Source organism: Rhincodon typus, chromosome 26 (genome assembly GCF_021869965.1).
Source record: "Rhincodon typus isolate 14 chromosome 26, sRhiTyp1.1, whole genome shotgun sequence".
Lineage (NCBI taxonomy): Eukaryota > Metazoa > Chordata > Chondrichthyes > Orectolobiformes > Rhincodontidae > Rhincodon > Rhincodon typus.
The window spans coordinates 108,471-126,247 of NC_063357.1; the positions used below are offsets into that span (position 1 = coordinate 108,471).

A 17,777-nucleotide genomic window follows, 5' to 3' on the forward strand; every position below is an offset into this window, starting at 1 on the left:
TAAAATATGGTTCTCTAATGTTCTTTAAGGAAGGAAACTGCCATCCTTACATGGTCTGGCCTGCACATGACTCTAGGCCCACTTACAATGGGGTCTTAACTGCCCTCTGGGAAATTGTGAATGGGCAACAAATGCTGACCTAGCCAGTATTACCCACATCTTGTGAATGAATTAATTAAAAACCTCACTCCTGGACTTGGTCTCAGAAGTTAAAGCCAAACCTGTTGAAAGATCAATACAGAGAGGGAATAATTTTAAGGTGAAGGACAGGAGGTTTAGAGGCAATGTGAGCAAAACCTTTTTTCCCAGAGGGTGGTGGGAATCTGGAACACACTGCCTGAGAGTGTAGTGGAGGAGGGAAATTCAAACCTTTAAAAACTACATGTACGAGCACTTGAAATATCATAGCAGTCAAGGCTATAGGCCGAGTGCTGGAGAGTGGGATTAATGTAGATAGGTCATCACAGACTCGATGGGCTGAAGGGCCTCTCCTGTGCTGTATGACTCTATCTTTATGTTAAGACAAGATTTTGACTGCCCTTTGTGATGAAATTAAAGATCCCGATCCACTATTTTGAATAGAGCGGGATCATTATCCCTGATATTCAGGTCAAACATATTCCTCAAAGAATAGCAGAAAAACAGATGATCTTGTCATTACTGCATTCCTGATTGGAGCTTGCTGTGCACAAAGTGGCTGCTGTATTTCCTACATGACACTTCAAAATAATATTCATTTGTTATGAAGTACTTTGAGCAATCTTGATGTTGGAAAATGTCTTTTACAGATGTAAGTCTTTTTCTCTTAAATGTTAGTTATTGTCTATTCCCACAGGTGGTGAAGGTTTTGCTTCTGGGCTACCTATTTTCCCTAATGTTATTGGCTATTCTTTGCAAGCAAGGTTATTGCCTTCCAAGTCACCAAAGATAGCTGATGAGATCAGTTTAGAATGTACAAACTTTATGGCATGTTAGGCATTTGTTTTCATGTGAGATGTCCATTATTAGCTTGGGTCATGACTTGTTCTTTTCTTCACTATCACGTTTCCTGTTCAATTTGTTGCCATTTGGTCTCAAATCATCTTCATAAACTCTGCGCCCATCTAGTTCAGGGCGATGGTCTTCCAGGATCTGACGTCAACATTACATATCTTCATTTTGACTTTCAATAGATCCTTGAAGCACTTCTTCTGTCCTTCTCTGGAGAAGAAGGCTTTTATTGGGAACGTGCTATCTGACATCTGAACTGTATGTAATCCAACAAAGGTAATGGTGAATGATCAAGCATTGATGAAGTAGTATCTGAAAGAGGTCACTGCTTTGGTGCACTTCTCCTCCCATTTCATATGTACTATCTTCCACAGACACCATTGATGTTTCCAACACCAGTGCTTTAAGGAAACTTTTTATGTTGTCCATATTACACTCCTGTACTGTAGGGTAGATATCACAGCTGCATAAGTGCAGAACCAAGGAAGATGTCTATGCCAAACTTCATCAAAGTCAGAAGTCACATGACACCAGGCCATAGTTCAATAGGTTTATGTGAAATCACAAGGCTTCATTTGATGAAGAAGCAGCGTTCTGAAAGCATGTGTTTTCAAATAAGCTTGTTGGTCTATAACCTGGTGTTATGTGACTTCTGATTTTGTCCACCCCAGTCCAACCCCAGCACCTCCAAATCAAACTTGATCAAGCTGTCTATGGGGTTCCAAAGAAAGACAGGCTTATACCCCTTGGAGATTTCACTAGGGGTTAAGAAATTGGAAATGTTGACTCCAAATGTATTCTTCTCCTTACAGAATATGGTCATCATCACCAATATCCTGTTCTACCAGAAGATTAAATACAAAACATCATGGAAACACCCATGGTCCATACACTAACACTTGAATGGTTACATGTTTGTCCATGTCCAGAATCACAAAGATGTCTTCATCACCGTAGAAATATCTAAGGTTCTGGAGTAGATTTGTAGCTCGGGTTGTGGATGTTTCATCTCCATCCACATAGATAAGGAGAATCATCGGTTCAATTGGGACAACATCTGGATCATAGGACAGGCCAAACAGAGACAAGCACGGGAATTTCTAGAGGCCTGGTTCTCCACCAAGAATGCCATCAATAAACACGTAGAATTAGACCCTTTATATACACCACTGCGAAGAAAAACCGGAAACAAACCCCAGAGTTTAAATACCAGGTGGGAAAACACAACAGCGTTTCATCGGAGGCTGCACTGATGATGTTACCCAGCAGGATAATGAAACTTCTGTTAACTAACGAACCAGCTCGGCGAGACAACCAACCACAGCACCAAAGTAATGATTATAGCTAACAACTGTTGGACTGAGCATTTAACTATTTAGTTTAATTATGACCATCAAACTGTCTTCCAACCAACAAAAAAATGTAGAAGCTCTGAAGGATCTAGTCAAAAATGACTGATTCAAACAAATCTTTAGGAAAGGAAACCTGTCAAACTTCAATCAAGAACAGAAGTGTCCACATTGCTTCTGTTGTTTTTATGTACAATATCTCAAAAGCCTTCAAAGAGGCCCTTGGATCATCTGTCAGATACCAATGTATCATCTGCTTATTAGGACAGTATCTTTAGTACTCATACTCTCATACAGGAGGGCATATTTTGAGGTTGCACTAAAATCATTTTTTGCAGATGGAGAATATGGCAAGTTGGCCATCCAATGGAGGCTTTAACAACACAGGAAATAGCACAGGACTGATAAATCTCTAACACTTACCGAGGCTATACCAAGAATTGTTAATAAACTTACCCCAACAGCTATCCGTGTTATATTTGCCATTTTATCTGAGTTGATTACATCTGTTAGATTTCTCTCATCCCTGAATATTTCTCCATCTGTCACTACAATGATAAACCGCTTGGCATTTTGATTGGAGCCTTGACTTTCATTGAAGATGTTGTCACTGTCAGTGGAGAAAATGTTAAGGCAGCAGCTCACAGGCACATTTCACAACTTTAAGTCTCACTTCCTAGAACATTCAAATTTGTAATAGGATGGCATTAATGCTTTAAACTATAAAGAAAACAAGTTTAGAGTAGACTATCCAAGTTAATGTGTAGGATGAGGCAGCTCTTGGAAATATGCATCAGAAAGTCACTCAGACGAGCAAGCTGATATATTTATTTTAATAGAACTGAAAACAGTGAGAAAGTGATAGATGAGGAATTTGGAGAAGATTTTCTAAAATGCTTGGCATTTCTAAAATTAACAAGTATAGAAGTAGCAGAGCATTGGTTATAGTTTTCAAATCCTCAATGGATACAGGACCATTACTGGAATACTGTGATCAGTTAACTCAGTTTCCTAGACAGCTAATGATATAGAGTGATGTTAATAGCATGGCTCAACTATTGCATTGGCTCAGGTTATCAAGCCTTGCTCCTCATCTGAGGCCTAGTGGCCTTCATGTTAAACCTCTCTCTAATTTTGTTTTATTTATTCATGGGATGTAGGACTCACTGGCATTTATTGCCCATCCTAGTTGCCCCTTGAGAAGGTGGTGGCGAGCTGCCTTCTGGAACCACTGCAGTCCATCAGCTGTGGGTTGACCAACAATGCCCTTAGGGAGGGAATTCCAGGCTTATAACCCAGCAACAGTGAAGGAAAAGTGATATATTTCCAAGTCAGGATGGTGAGTGGCTTGGACGGGAACTTGCAGGTGATAGTGTTCCCATGTGTCTGCTGTCCTTGTCCTTCAATATGGAAGTGGTCAAGGGTTTGGAAGATGCTATCTGAGGAATTCTGGTGAACTTCTGCGTGTATCTGTAGATAATATACACTGCTAATACTGACAGTCGGTGGTGAAGGGAGTGTAACTTTGTGGATGTGGTGCCAATCAAGTTGGCTACTTTGTCCTGGGTGGTGTCAAACCTCTTGAGTGTTGTTGAAGCTCACCCATGCAGACAAGTGGGGAGTATTCCATCACACTCCTGACTTATGCCTTGTAGATGATGGACAGGCTCAGGAGAGTCAGGAGGTAAGTTACTCACCGCAGTATTCCTAGCTTCTGACCTGTTCTTGTAGCTGTTGTGTTTATGTCATGAGTCCAGTTGAGTTACTGGTCAACAGGAACCCCAAGAATGTTGATATTGGAGGATACAGCAATGGTAATATCATTGAATATAAAGAGTTCACTGGCTAGATTGCCTCTTATTGGTGATAGTCATAGCCTGGCATTTGTGTGGCACAAATGTTACTTGCCACTTGTCAGCCCAAGCCTAGATATTGTCCAGATCTTGTTGCATTTGAACATGGACTGCTTCAGTATCTGAGGATTCGCAAATGGTGCTGAACATTATATAATCATCAGCAAACATTCTTACTTCTGACCTTATAATGGAGGGAAGGTCATGTATAAACAGCTGCAGATATTGGAGCTAGGACACTACACTGAGGAACTCCCGCAGAGAAGTCCTGCAACTGAGATGACTGATGTCCAACAACCATGACCATCTTCCTAGGTGCCAGGTATGACTCCAACCAGCAGAGAATTTGCCCCGAAACCTGTTGATTCCAGTTTTGCTGGGTTCCTTGATGCCAAGCTCGGTCAAATTCAGGCTTGATGTCAAGGGCTGTCACGCTCACCCCACCTTGCTAATGAGACTATGGTGACTTTACCTTACTGGCATACTGGAGGATTATACTATTGTTCAAGAGAGGGAAGCAAAATAAACCTGTCAACCCAACATTGACAGTTGGGAATTAGTGGAATCTAGCAGTGGAACAAAATTAAGTTTCGTTATAAAGACACAGCATGGATTTGTTTCAGGCAAATCATGTCTAAACAGCTGAGTTTAGTTCCTTGATAAGGTAACATAAGTCAATCAATAACATAGAACAGGGCATGTTGTATACAAATAGTTTTTGGCAATACAAAACTTGAGTTCTGCTGTAAAAAAGATACATTTGGTCAAAGTTTTTCATCTTGCACTCATCAGGCCATTAAACAAGAATACAAATTCAGAAGGAAAACCAACATTTCTACTGCATAAGAGGAAAGTGCTGATAGATTGGCATGTGGAGCTTGACACCATCCAGTTCAAAGCAGCCCATTTGACAGCCACCACATCAACAAACATTCATTCCCTTTCCCACTGGCCCTTATTAACGACATCAAAAAGGTAAACTGCAGCAACTGTCCAAGACTCCTCCAGCTGCAACTTCAAAACCAACTGCAAAATCACTATCATCTAAAAGAACAAGGGCAACAGATACACTACCACCTGCAAATTCCCCTCCAAGCTACTCACCATCCTGACTCGGAAATATATCGGAGTTCCTTCAGTGTCACTGGGTCAATATCCTTAACAGCACCATGGGCCTACCTAAACCAAATTCAAGAAGGCGGTGCACCAGCACGTTATCAAACCTAGACAACAAAGGCTGCACCAGTCAGCGATACCAACTTCCCATGAATTAATTTTTAAAATGTGGCATCTGATTGATATAGATGTTGCCATGGAGAATGCAGCCATTAATGCTGCATGACAGTTAATAGCCAGGCTTTGTTTATATATTAATCCAGGGAGGTTGTCTCTGACTCATCCGGACAATGCCCTGAGAAATGAACCTGCAATTCTTTTGAGTTTAAACTGGTTTAGTGTCTCTGTGTTCTTTCTGCCTTTGAAGAACAAGGCCCTATATCTTAATGTAAGGCATATCCAGCACACAGCAATTTGCCACATTGCACACCAAACTGACAATTTTAAAATGGTTGTCAGCACAATTCCTCATATATTCAAAATTACCCAGAAAATGTTGTCCAATTGCAGAATCACATCTAAGGTTAGACGCTGAGTTGAGAGTTTTGCAAGCAGGAGCTGGTTGGGTACAGTCATTATGTTGCTAGTTGCCAAAGGCTTTTTGGTAAAATCTGCCAGTCTTTGTGATGTATGGTTGATGTAGTTGGAATCACACTGGAGCTGAAATTTGTAGATTACATTATTCATTTGTGTAATAGGCAGAATGTATTTTTGGCTTGACAGCAGGAAGAGGGAGGTAGTGGTGTTGTGCTCTTGTCACTGGGCCTGGCAATCCAGGGAACCAGGCTAGGGCACTGGGGGGATGGATTAAAATCTCACCATGGCAGCTAGTGAAATTTGAAATCAATAAAATCTGGAATTAAAAGTTATAAGTACAATGGTGACCATGTAGCCATTGCAGATCATCGTAAAAATTAATCTGATTCACTGTTATCCCTTGGGAAAGGAAATCTGCCTTCCTTACCTGATCAGGCCTACGTGTGACTCCAAACAAGTAGTGATGTGGTTAACTCTTAATTGTCTTCTGAAATGGCCAAAAAAAGCAATCTGTTCATACAAACATATGAATCCAGCCCCTCGAGCCTGTTCCACCATTGAAGAAAATTATGGCCAATCCTAATCTAGCTACAATACCATTTTCAAACTACCCTTGAAAACCTTTCAACCCCATGTTTAATAAGAAATTATCTGTCCTAAGATATTTAAGAAGTCTATTTCCACCAATGTTTTTCAGTTCCAAAAACTCATGAGAGAAAATAACTCTCTGAGAGAGAAAAGAAAATCACTGAATTTCTGCTATAACTGGATGACCCAGTAAAATCTCATTCTAGACTCTCGAATAAGAAGAAACATCCTCTCCAATTTCACTCCATCAAGACCATTGGAGAATTTACATTTTTCAATGAGGTCATGTCTTACACTAAACTCTAGAGGATACAAACCAAACCTGCCCAACCATTCTTCATAAAACAACCTGCTTTTTCCAGGTACTAGTCTAGTAAACTTTCTTTGAACTGCCTCTAACATATTTACATCCTCCTTAATTAATGTAACCAATATTGTGCACTCTTTCCAGATGTATCTCACCAGTGACTTGTATAACTGAAGTATAACGTCACTACTTTTGTATTCAATTTCTCACATGATAAATGTTAACGTTCTATTAGCTTTCTGAATTGCTTACTGTATCTGCAAACTAACTTTTTGCAGTTTATGCAGGAGAACACCCAGATCCCTCTGCAATCTCTCACTACTTAGATAATATCCTTTTTTATTCTTCCTCCAAAATATACACCTTCACATTTTCCCACATTACACCCCATTTTCCAGATCTTTGCCCGTTCATGTAACCTATTAATATATTTTTGTAATCCCCGCCACCATTGCATCCCCTTCACAACTTATTTTTCTACCTATCTTTGTGTTCACTAGCAAATTTGACAACCATACTTTCCATCTTTTTATCTAAGTAATTTACATTAATTATAAACAGTTGAGGTCCCAGCATTGACTCCTAAGGCTAACCACGTGTTACATCTTACCAACCTAACAAGGACTCATTTACACCTTGTCTCTGTTTCCTGTTAGATAACTGATCTTCTATGCCAATATTTAATACATCATGAGTTTTTACTTTCCATGATAACCTTTAATGTGGTAATTTATCAAATGCTTGCTAGAAATCTAAGTACTATACATTCAATGGTTCCCTTTTATCCACAGCATTTGTTACCTTCTCAATTATCTCCAATAGATTGATCAAACATGACTTGTCTTACTACATTGACTTTGCCTGATTAACTTGAAATGATTCAAGTGTTCTGTAATAACATATTTTATAATAGCTCCTGTCACGATTGGCTCTATGTTTCATGATAAACTGATATTCCCAAATTGAGAGACATTTTGGAAAATTAAAATTAATGCATTAGCTGTGTTACTAGCCACTTCTTTTAAGATCTTCGGATGAAGTCCATCAGGACCTGACACTTGTCAACCTATAGCTCCAAATATTTAATCTGTACCATTTCTCCGGCGATTGTCATTTTCCTGACTTCATCCAGCCCTTCCATTCCCCTTCATGCTTACCTTTGAGAAAACACTTGTATAATCAAACGTAAAGACAGATGCAAAATATCTTTCAATTCATTTGGCATTTCCTTACCTTCCATTATTAATCCTCTAGTCTCACTTTCCATTGGATGAATGCTCACCGTGTTAACGTTTCTCATCTTTAATTGGTTATAGAAACTCTTACTATCTGTTTTTATATTTGGGACTAGCTTTCTCACATACACTGTCTTTTCAGCTTTATTCATTTTTCGGTCATTCTTGTTACTTTTTTCTCATTAGTGTTCAGACCTGCCATCTGTAATTGCACAATTATGTTTTCTTTTCTTTTAGTTTGATCCTATCTTTAACATTTCTAGTTAACCACAGATGGTGAGTCCATCCCTTGGCATCTTTCACATACATTGGAATGTTTCTGTTCCATATATTTTGAAATATTCCCTTAAATGTCTGATTTGACATCTCCATTAACTTATAGTTTAAGCTAGTTTGCCAATTCACTTGAGCCAGCTCTGCTTTCATGAATACAATAATTACAATAATTAACTAGTAGTAGAGTAGGTTCATAACTGCTCTTTTTTTTAAAGTAACCTCAGACCCACTGTTCTCTCCCTCAAACTGAATGTAAATTTCAATTGTATTATGGACACTGCACCTTCCCTATGAAAACATTAATTAATGATGTTGTTGACTTGCTCACAGAGCTGGCTTGTTTTTGTTCATACACTTCATCACCAAACTAGATAACATCATCAGTGAGGCCTCTGATGAAGCAATGGTGTTCTACTCCGCTTGGAATTTATACTGTCCAGTCCGTTATGGTGATTCGTATCATTTCCATTTCTTTTCTGTATGGGTTTGTATATGGGGTCCAATTCTATATGTTTGTTGATTGCATTATGGGTTGAGAACCATGCGTCTAGGAATTCCTGTGCATGTCTATGTTTGGCTTGGGCTACTATGGTTACGTTGTCCCACTTAAACTGATGGCCTTCATTGTCCGAATGTACTGATATTAGGGAAAGTTTGTCGTGCCATTTTGCTGCTAGCTGATGTTTGTGTATTCTGATGGCTAGTTTCCTTTCTGTCTGTCCAATATAATGTTTGTGGCAGTCATTGCTTGGTATTTTGTAAACTACATTGGTTACATCAGCGGCCTCAGTGATGATGTTACCTAGCATGGTAACGAAACTTCTGAATGAAAACAAGCCACCTGGGCAAGCAAGTCAACAACCTCACCCACAACCTGAGCTTCAAATCTTTGCAAAAACTTTAAACATTAATTAATCTGATCTCATTACATAAAATAAGATCGAGTGTACTCTACTCTCTGGTCAGCTCCAGAGCTTGCTATTCTAAGAAACTAACCTGAAACCATTTTATGAACTCCTTATCTATATTACCTTTTGCCCATCTGACATTTCCAGTCACAAAAGATCCAATTATTCCTATCTTTACTCTTGTTGTTGGTGGTGGTGTGGTGGGGCGAGGGGAGGGGCACTGTATGTCACTCCCACAAATGATTCTTTATTGTTATCACTTTAAAACTTTATCATTTTCCATTTCTACATAAACTCTTTCCTGAACTTAGGTTTTCTTTCTCTATTATACTAATACCATCATTAACTATCAGAGCCACCACACTACCTTTTCCTGATTCACTGTCATTCGTAATTGTCCTATAGCCTTCAAGAGTCAGGCCCCAAACCATGTCTCCTGAAACCATATCTTTGCTATGACTACCAGATCATATTTCTACATTACTATTTACAACTCCAGTTAATTTGTTTTGTTTTGAACACTATGTACATTTAGAGACAGAGCCTTTAGTGTTATCGTGGCACTCTCTTTGTAAATTATAGTTGTATCTGTTAGTTGGCTCTTAGATTCATACTCTCTATCCCCATGTGTCATGGCTTATTTGTCATTTCCTTTATGAATACTTTTCTCTTTGGTCTTGAGCCTACTGTACTACTACGTAATTATTGTATTCAAGTTTATTTTTTTTATATTTTTTATATATTTTTTATATATTTTATTAACTTCATCATCACGCTATACTAATTTGAGCTGTAAGAAAAGAATAAAGCTTAATTATTAGTGGATATTTGCCGAATAACCAAAGCAAGTAACCAAATAACCAGCTTCTTCTCCTGTACAGAGCAAAAATCAATTTCTGGAGGCTGTTTAGGCAAAAGTAACTGCACACCTCTTTTGCTTTATACTCTTAACTGCCTGAAGTGCTTAACTCTGCCATTTTATTGTAAATTGCACTCAACAGTGAAGTCACACTAAGCTGGCTACTTTTATATGCTCCAAACACAAAAGGCGTGTCTGATTTACAAAAGAGCTTTTTGCAACATAGCAAGTAATTTGGAAAATGAATAAAATATTACAATTTATTGCATCATTAATGCCAGCTACAAACTAAGCTAGATTTCTACAAAGTAAGCATTAAATCTTTCCTAACCTACAGCAGTACACATTCAGGCCTACCAAGTTCAAGGGTAACCAAAAATGGATAAGAAATTGTTAATCGACACTCACATCTGTACAGGAATAAACAAATCAAATCTTGTTAGTGCTAAGCAATGTTTGTGTGGCTAAAGTAATAGGGTTAGGGTTGGGGTTAGGGTAGCTCAAGAACAATTGAATACAAAAATAAGGAGGTTATGGTTCATGACTCCTTAGGAGGTCCATGTTCAAAAGCAACAAGATCTGGACAATATCAAGGCTTAGGTTGACAAGTAGCAAGTAACATCACAAAAAAGGCCTAACTATCTAACTACCGCCCCTTGATATTCACTGGTGTTACCATCACTGAAACCCCCATTATACCACCCTGGTGTTACCATTGACAAGAAACTCAATTGGACACGTCACATAAACACAATGGCCACAAGACCAGGTCAGAGGTTAGGAATACCGCGGCAAGTAACTCACCTCCTGACTCCCCAGATCCTGTCCACCATCTACCAGGCACAAGTCAGAAGTGCAATGGAATCTTCTCCACTTACCAAGAAGACTGCAGCTCCACCAACACTTAAGAAGGTTGACGCCATCCAAGATAAAGCAGTTTGCTTGATTGGAACAATATCCACAAACATCTACTCCCTCCACTACCAACACTCACTGGGGACAATGTGTACTATGTATAAGATATACTGCAGAAATTTGCCAAAGATCCTCATAAATCACCTTACAAACCCAGAACTGCTTCCATCCAGAAGGACAAGGCAGCAGATATATGGGAACACTACCACCTGCAAATTCCCCTACAAACCATCCTGACCATTCCTTCACTGCTGCTGGGTCAAAATTCTGGAAGTCCCTCCCCAACAACATTGTGGGTCTACCTAAAGCACATGGGCTGCGGTGGTTCATGAAGACAACTCGCCACCACCTTCCCAAGGGCAATAGGGGCAGGCAATAAATGTTGACCTGACAGCAACATCCAAGCTCCATGACTGAACTTCAAAAAAAGCCATACAGGGTTTTTGGTGAGGCTACATCTAGAGTACTATATACAGTATTAGTCATGTTACTTAAGCGAGGACATTAATGTATTGGATGAAATTTAGAGTGGGTTTACAGGTATAATATCCGGAAGTGGTGGGTTATCTTATCAGGAATGGTTGGACAGGCTAGGCTTCTAAACGGACTTGAGAAGAGCAAGAGGTTGTGTGGTTGAAACATGTAAGATCCTGAAGGGTCCTGACAGAGTTCATGTGGATATCCCCTTTCTTGGGAGAATCTAGAACTAGACAACACTGTTTAAGAATATGGTGTTGCCTATTTCAGTCAGAGATAAAGAGAGATGTTTTCTCATGGAAGGGTTATGAGTCTTAGGAACTTTGTGATACTGATACAGCCAGAAAAGAGATGGGGCTTAGATTCTAGAGGAAGGATAGAAGGGGAGGCAGGAGAGGAAGGGAGTGACATTTTTGATTATGGGAAACATCACAGCAGTACTTAGAGATGATATTCCTAGGGGATTGTCTAGTGAGGCTACATGGATGGAACTAAGAAATAAGAAGGGATTGTACTATCGGCCCCCCAATAGTCAGCAGGAAATTGTACAGCAAATATGTAGGGAGATTGAAGATTGCTATAAAAATAACAGGGCTGTAATAGTCGGGGATTTTAACTTTCCAAACATACACTGGGACTGCTATAGTGTTAAGGGCTTGAATGAGGAGGAATTTGTTAAGTGTGTTCAAGAAAACCTTTTCAATGAATACGTAGATGGCCCTACTAGAGAAGGGACAAAACTGGACTTCCTCTTGGGAAATGAGGCAAGGCAAGTGGCTGAGGTGTTAGTGTGGGAGCACTTTGGAAACAGTGAGCAGAATTTTATTAATTTTAAAATAGTTACGAAAAGGATATGTATGATGCACAAGTTAAAGTTCTAAATTGAGGCAAGGCTAATTTTGATGGTTTTAGAAACTTTCAAAATTTGATTTGGGGAGGCTGTTTGCAGGTAAAGGGATATCTGACAAGGGGAAGGCTTTCAAAAGCGAGATAACAAGAGTTCAGGGATAGCATGTTCCTGTTAATATGAAGTACAAGGCTGGCAGGAGTACAGAACACTGGATACCTCGAGACATTGAAGCTCTGGAGATCAAAGCTAGGAACTAAATATTCAGGGTTAGGTAACTTTTCAAATGGACAGCAGGAAAAACAGTTAGAGAGATAGCATTGTTATCACAAGATAGAATAAATATGATAATAAGAAATGATCTTGGATCAGAAGATGTAGAATCCATGCAGGTGGAGGTAAAAAGTAAGAAGTGAAAGAAGCCTGGTAGGATTAGTCTGTAGGTCCCCTACACATGGGACACATGACAAATCAGAGGATAATGAGGGCATGTAAAAAAAGGCAGGACATTAACCATGGACGATTTTAATGTTCATATAGGCTGGAATGATTAGATTGGAAAGGATAGTCACAAGGAAGAATTAATCTCTTGTATTTGGGACACGTCCCTACAATATTTTGTGTATCCAACCACGGGTTAGGCTATTTTGGATCTGGTAATGTATAATGAGGCAGATTTAGTGAATTATGTCGGAGTAAAAGATCCCCTAAGAAACCGTGATATCATAACATGGTAGAATTTATCATTCAGCTTTAGAGGGAGAAACATAGGTCAGAAACTCTGTCTTTAAATAAAGATAATAACAAAGAATAAGGGTAGATCTAGCTGGAATGGACTCAGAAAGGTGTTTAGCAGCAAAGATGGTTGATGATCTGTTATTGGGAAAATGTTAGAGTATTATACAACATAGCACTAGGATGTAACAACAGAGCATTTAGAAATACATAATATGCTCAAGTAGTGTCAGTATGGCTTCACAAAGAGGAAATCATGTCTAACAAATTGGTTAGAATTACTTGAGATGTTAACAGGCAGCATGGATAAAGGGAAAGTAGTGGATGTATTATACTTGGACTTTCATATATTAGACTACTTAATAAGATAAGAGCCCATGTTGTTGAAGGGAATATATTAGCATGGATAGAGAATTGGATAGCTAATAAAAGACAGAGAGTTGGGATAATGGGGGGGTGCATTTTCAGGGTGGCAATCTGTAATTAGTGGAGTGTCTCATGGATTAGTGCTGCGGTGACAATTATTTACAACATATATATATATGTACTAATGACTGGATAAGGAAAGTGATGTACTATCGCCAGGTTTGCAGATATGTAAAGATAGGTGGAAAGATGACAGGGTGAGAGGACACAATGTGTCCTCAGAGGAATATAGACAGGCTAAGAAAAGGAACAAAAATTTTGCAGATGGAATATAATGTAGGAAACTGTGAAATTATGCACTTTGGCAGGAAGAATAGAAGAGCTGAATATTATTGAAATGCAGAAAGACATCAGAAAGCTAAATGGCATGGAAGGATTTAGGAGTCCTCATGCACAAATCACAAAAAGTTAGCATGCAAGTTCATCAGGAAATAGCCAAGTCAAATGGAATGTCAGCCTTTATTTCAAAGGGAATAGAGTATAAAAGTAGAGAGGTCTTGCTAAAACCATACAATGTACCAGCCGTGCCACAGCTAGAATTATTGAGATCAACTTTGAGCCCCTTATATTAGGAAAGATATTGGAGACAGTGCAGAGAGGTTTATTAGGTTGATCTTGGACTTGATGGGACTGTACTATAAGGAGTGTTAAATAGGTTGGACCTGCAATCATTAGAATTTAGAAAAGTGAGAGACGACCTTATTGAAATATATAAGAAACTTAGGGGTCTTGACAGGGTAGATACAGAATGATTGTTTCTCCTTGTGGAAGAGTGTTGGACCAGAAGGTGTCATCTCAGAATAACTTATTTAAGACAGAGATAAGGAAGAATTTCTTCAGTTAAAGGGTGGTGAATCTGAGGAATTCTTTACCACAGTGTTGAGATTGGCTGGGCTGTTGTGTACATTCAAGGCTGAGATTGATAGATTTTTAATCAATGAGGTAATCAAGGGTCTCTTTCATTCAGTCATGGGAAGTGGGCATCGCTGGCTGGTCAGCATTTATTACCCAACCCTAATTGCCCTAGAGAAGTTGGTAGTGAGTTGGGTTGTAGGGAAAAGGCGGAAATGTATAGTTGATGGTTATCAGACAATTCATGATTTCACTGATGGACCGAACAGACTCAATGAGCTGAGTGGTCTCCTTCTGATTCTATATTTTATAGTCTTATGGTCCAACTCTCTTCCTGAAAATGCAGTGGGAGTGGAGTATTTAAATGTCTTTCAGGCAGAGGTAGGTAGATTCTTGATAAAAAGAGCATGAAAGTTCTTGTGCCTAGGTTGCAATGTGGAATAATCAAATCAGTCATGAACTGATTTAATGGCAGAGCAGACCCATGGAGCTCAGAGGCGTCCCCCTGCTACTGATTCATATGTAACATTAGTGAGCAGGTAGAACTGAAATGACATTCACATCAGGAAACAGGTTTCAAGTTGCTTTCTTCCAGATTTTACTGAAGTGACACTGATGTGGGGAGCCAACACATTCCCAGGAGGTAATTGGCATGATAAATATGCTAATAAGGATGCAATCTTCATATCTAATCTGTTTTGTTGGTATCACTGGAGTAGGTCAAGTTTCCCAGGCCTTAGGGAAATCAGGAAGTACAGGAACACAAGATCAACCTTTGAAAAATTCTTTGTGGTCTAGGAGGAACTGGAATGTTCCCTCCCAGTCCTCAAGCTACTTTATCATTAAATCTGATCAATGATAACAGAGGTTTTTGGATTTCCAACACACCTCTCCACTCCCTAACCTCCAGTGTATTTCTGTTCAAATTTCCCCCAAAATATCAGTTGAAGTGCAACACTTGACATGAAAGGGATTATTTACTTATATGTCTTTGTACCAGCAACCGAAGCATCTGTTTTTACACCTTGAACTGTTACAATCTGAAATATATTGCTTGCATGTGTGTGGAAGCTTTTCAGAATGGAATTTGATTTCTCAAAAAAACTATTTACAAGACTCTGGGGAAAAGAGAAGTGTTCAACTAATCAGAATCAATCTCTTGTATGTGGTGTAATTGATTAATTATAACTTTAAATGATGGATCACTCCATACACACAGAAACAATTTTCACACGCTCTATAAGCTACAGAATAAAAATGGACATGAGTAGGAAGCAGAAGGGAGAAAGGAGGTTACAGAATTGACTGATTCTTAGTCAAAAGAGAGACAATTCAGTCAAAAGAAATACTAGGATATTAAATACTCACAGAACATGTTGTATTGCTGAAGCAGTTTTTGTGGTTTTACCCAACTGAGGCATTTTTCTTACAATTGGGAAAATTCCAGAACTTATTTCCTGGCTGTCATTCAGATCAAATATTGTCTTAATTTCTGTACCATACTGGACCAATGCAAATTCACACTGTCAAAAAAAATGAAATAATTTATATGAACACCTAAAATTGACGTCTAATTTTTTGGAAGTAGTTACAATATTACATATCATTTTAGATTATTATAATTTATATAAAACCAAAAAACTTGGAACCCTGAAATAAAAGCAGAAAATGTTGAAAATCCCCAAAATGTCAAGCGGCCACTGTGGATAGGGAAATAGAGTTAGCTATCAAACCTTTCCTGGCCCTGGGATAGTGGATTTGGGGGATAGAGATAGTGAGGAGAATGGTTGGGAATGTTTAACAAAATAGGGTCAGGGCAGTCACCTGACACAGACCTATCACGGGTTGATGTAGATTCTTTGCCTGTTAAATGGAAGTAGGCAGCAGTTTAAACAACGAAAGGCCATACCAGCAATTCTCCTGGCTACAGGCATTTTGTAAGTGGTGGAGTAGCTTATCCAATGAATATGCAGGTTCCAGTTTTACTGAGGTGACCTCCCTGCAACATTCCAAGAGGAAATGGAGCTGGAGATTTCTTGCCCCAAAGAGGACAAGTCCCCAGTGAGCATCCAGAGGAGCCCCCATGTTTGGATTCTCTGATTTTAAGATATTTTCCTGACCTCCCTTCAAAAGTGAGGTATCTTCTCCGTACCTGAGGGTCCTCAGAGCAGCACCCAACTGACCCATGGGGTTGGTTAGGTTTCAGAATTGCGACGTTTCAGAATGGACCAGCAACTGCTACATTCCGCCTCCCATCTTTAATTGGACACCAGTGCTGAATCATTACCTATAGCTGCTACCTGGTCAATGGTGACTCCCAGGACGTTGACGGTGAGAGATTTAGTGATGATAATGCCGCTGAATGTCCAGGGAAGGTGACTAGCTTCACGGTTTTTGAGGTCATCATTGCCTGGAACATGTGTGTTACTTGCCACTTATCAGACCAAGTTGAACGACATGTTGTGCGCCATGCAGGAAGGAATTGTTTTATTATCTGAGGAGTTACAATGAAACTGAATATAATGCAAACATCTTCCCTTCTGATCTTATTATGGAGCAAAGGACACTGATGAAGCAGCTGAGGATGTTTTGGCATAGGACACTACCCTATGATAAGGGCTCCTGTGCATAGTGAGTCAGAAGACTCGGATTAATGTCTCAGCTGTTACAGCGATATATGTCATGACTTTGTGAACAGGTTAACTAAAACTACTTACTCTGAGGAATATCTGAAGTGATGATCAGGGTCTGAGAATAATTGGCCCTCAATAACCAGTTTCATATGTGTTAGGTATGACTCTAACTAGTGGATAAATTCATTTAATTCCTATTGACTTTTTGCTGGTCTCCTTGATGCCATACTTGTCAAATACAGCCTTGATCTCAAAGGCAGTCATTCTCACCACACCTCTGGAATTCAGCTCTATTGTTCATATTTGGAGCTGAATGATCTTGGCAGAATTCAAGTGGAATAATAGAGACATAGAATCATAGAGTTATACAGCATAGAAACAGACCTTTCAGTCCAAATCATCCATGTCGACAAGATATCCTAAATTAATCCAGTCCCATTTGCCAGCATTTGGCCCTTATTCCTCTGAACCCTTCCTTTTCATATACCCATCCAGATGCCTTTTCAATGTTGTCATTTTACCAGCCTCCACCACTTCCTCTGGCAGTTCATTCCAGACACACACCAGCCTCTGCATAAAAAAGTTGTTTCTGCTTTAAATCTTTCCCTTCTCACCATAAACCTATGCCCTCTAGTTTTGGCCTCCCCTACCCTGGGGAAAAGACCTTGGCTATTCATCCTATCCATGCCCCTCATGGATTTACACACCTTAATAAGGTCACCCTTCACCCTCTGACACTCCAGGGAAAATAGCCCCAGCCTATTTAGCCTCTCCTCACAGCTCAAACCCTCCAACAGGGTAGTTGTTATGGGGGACTTTAACATTCCAAATATTGACTGGAAACGCTACAGTTCGAGTACTTCAGATGGGTCAG

The 17,777-nt window shown here is 39.4% G+C and overlaps 1 protein-coding gene across 1 annotated transcript in view; it reads right to left on the bottom strand.

Annotated features, from left to right (window-relative positions):
* The window catches only part of LOC109928952 (integrin alpha-E-like), a 161,365-nt gene that overhangs the window by 103,909 nt on the left and 39,679 nt on the right, over nt 1–17,777 (bottom strand). The window contains exons 6-9 of the mRNA XM_048612310.1: nt 16,571–16,680; nt 15,639–15,793; nt 2,796–2,949; nt 1,038–1,131 (exon numbers count right to left, since the gene is read on the bottom strand). Coding sequence (XP_048468267.1) covers nt 1,038–1,131; nt 2,796–2,949; nt 15,639–15,793; nt 16,571–16,680 — 513 coding nt within the window. The remainder of the gene's footprint in view (nt 1–1,037; nt 1,132–2,795; nt 2,950–15,638; nt 15,794–16,570; nt 16,681–17,777) is intronic.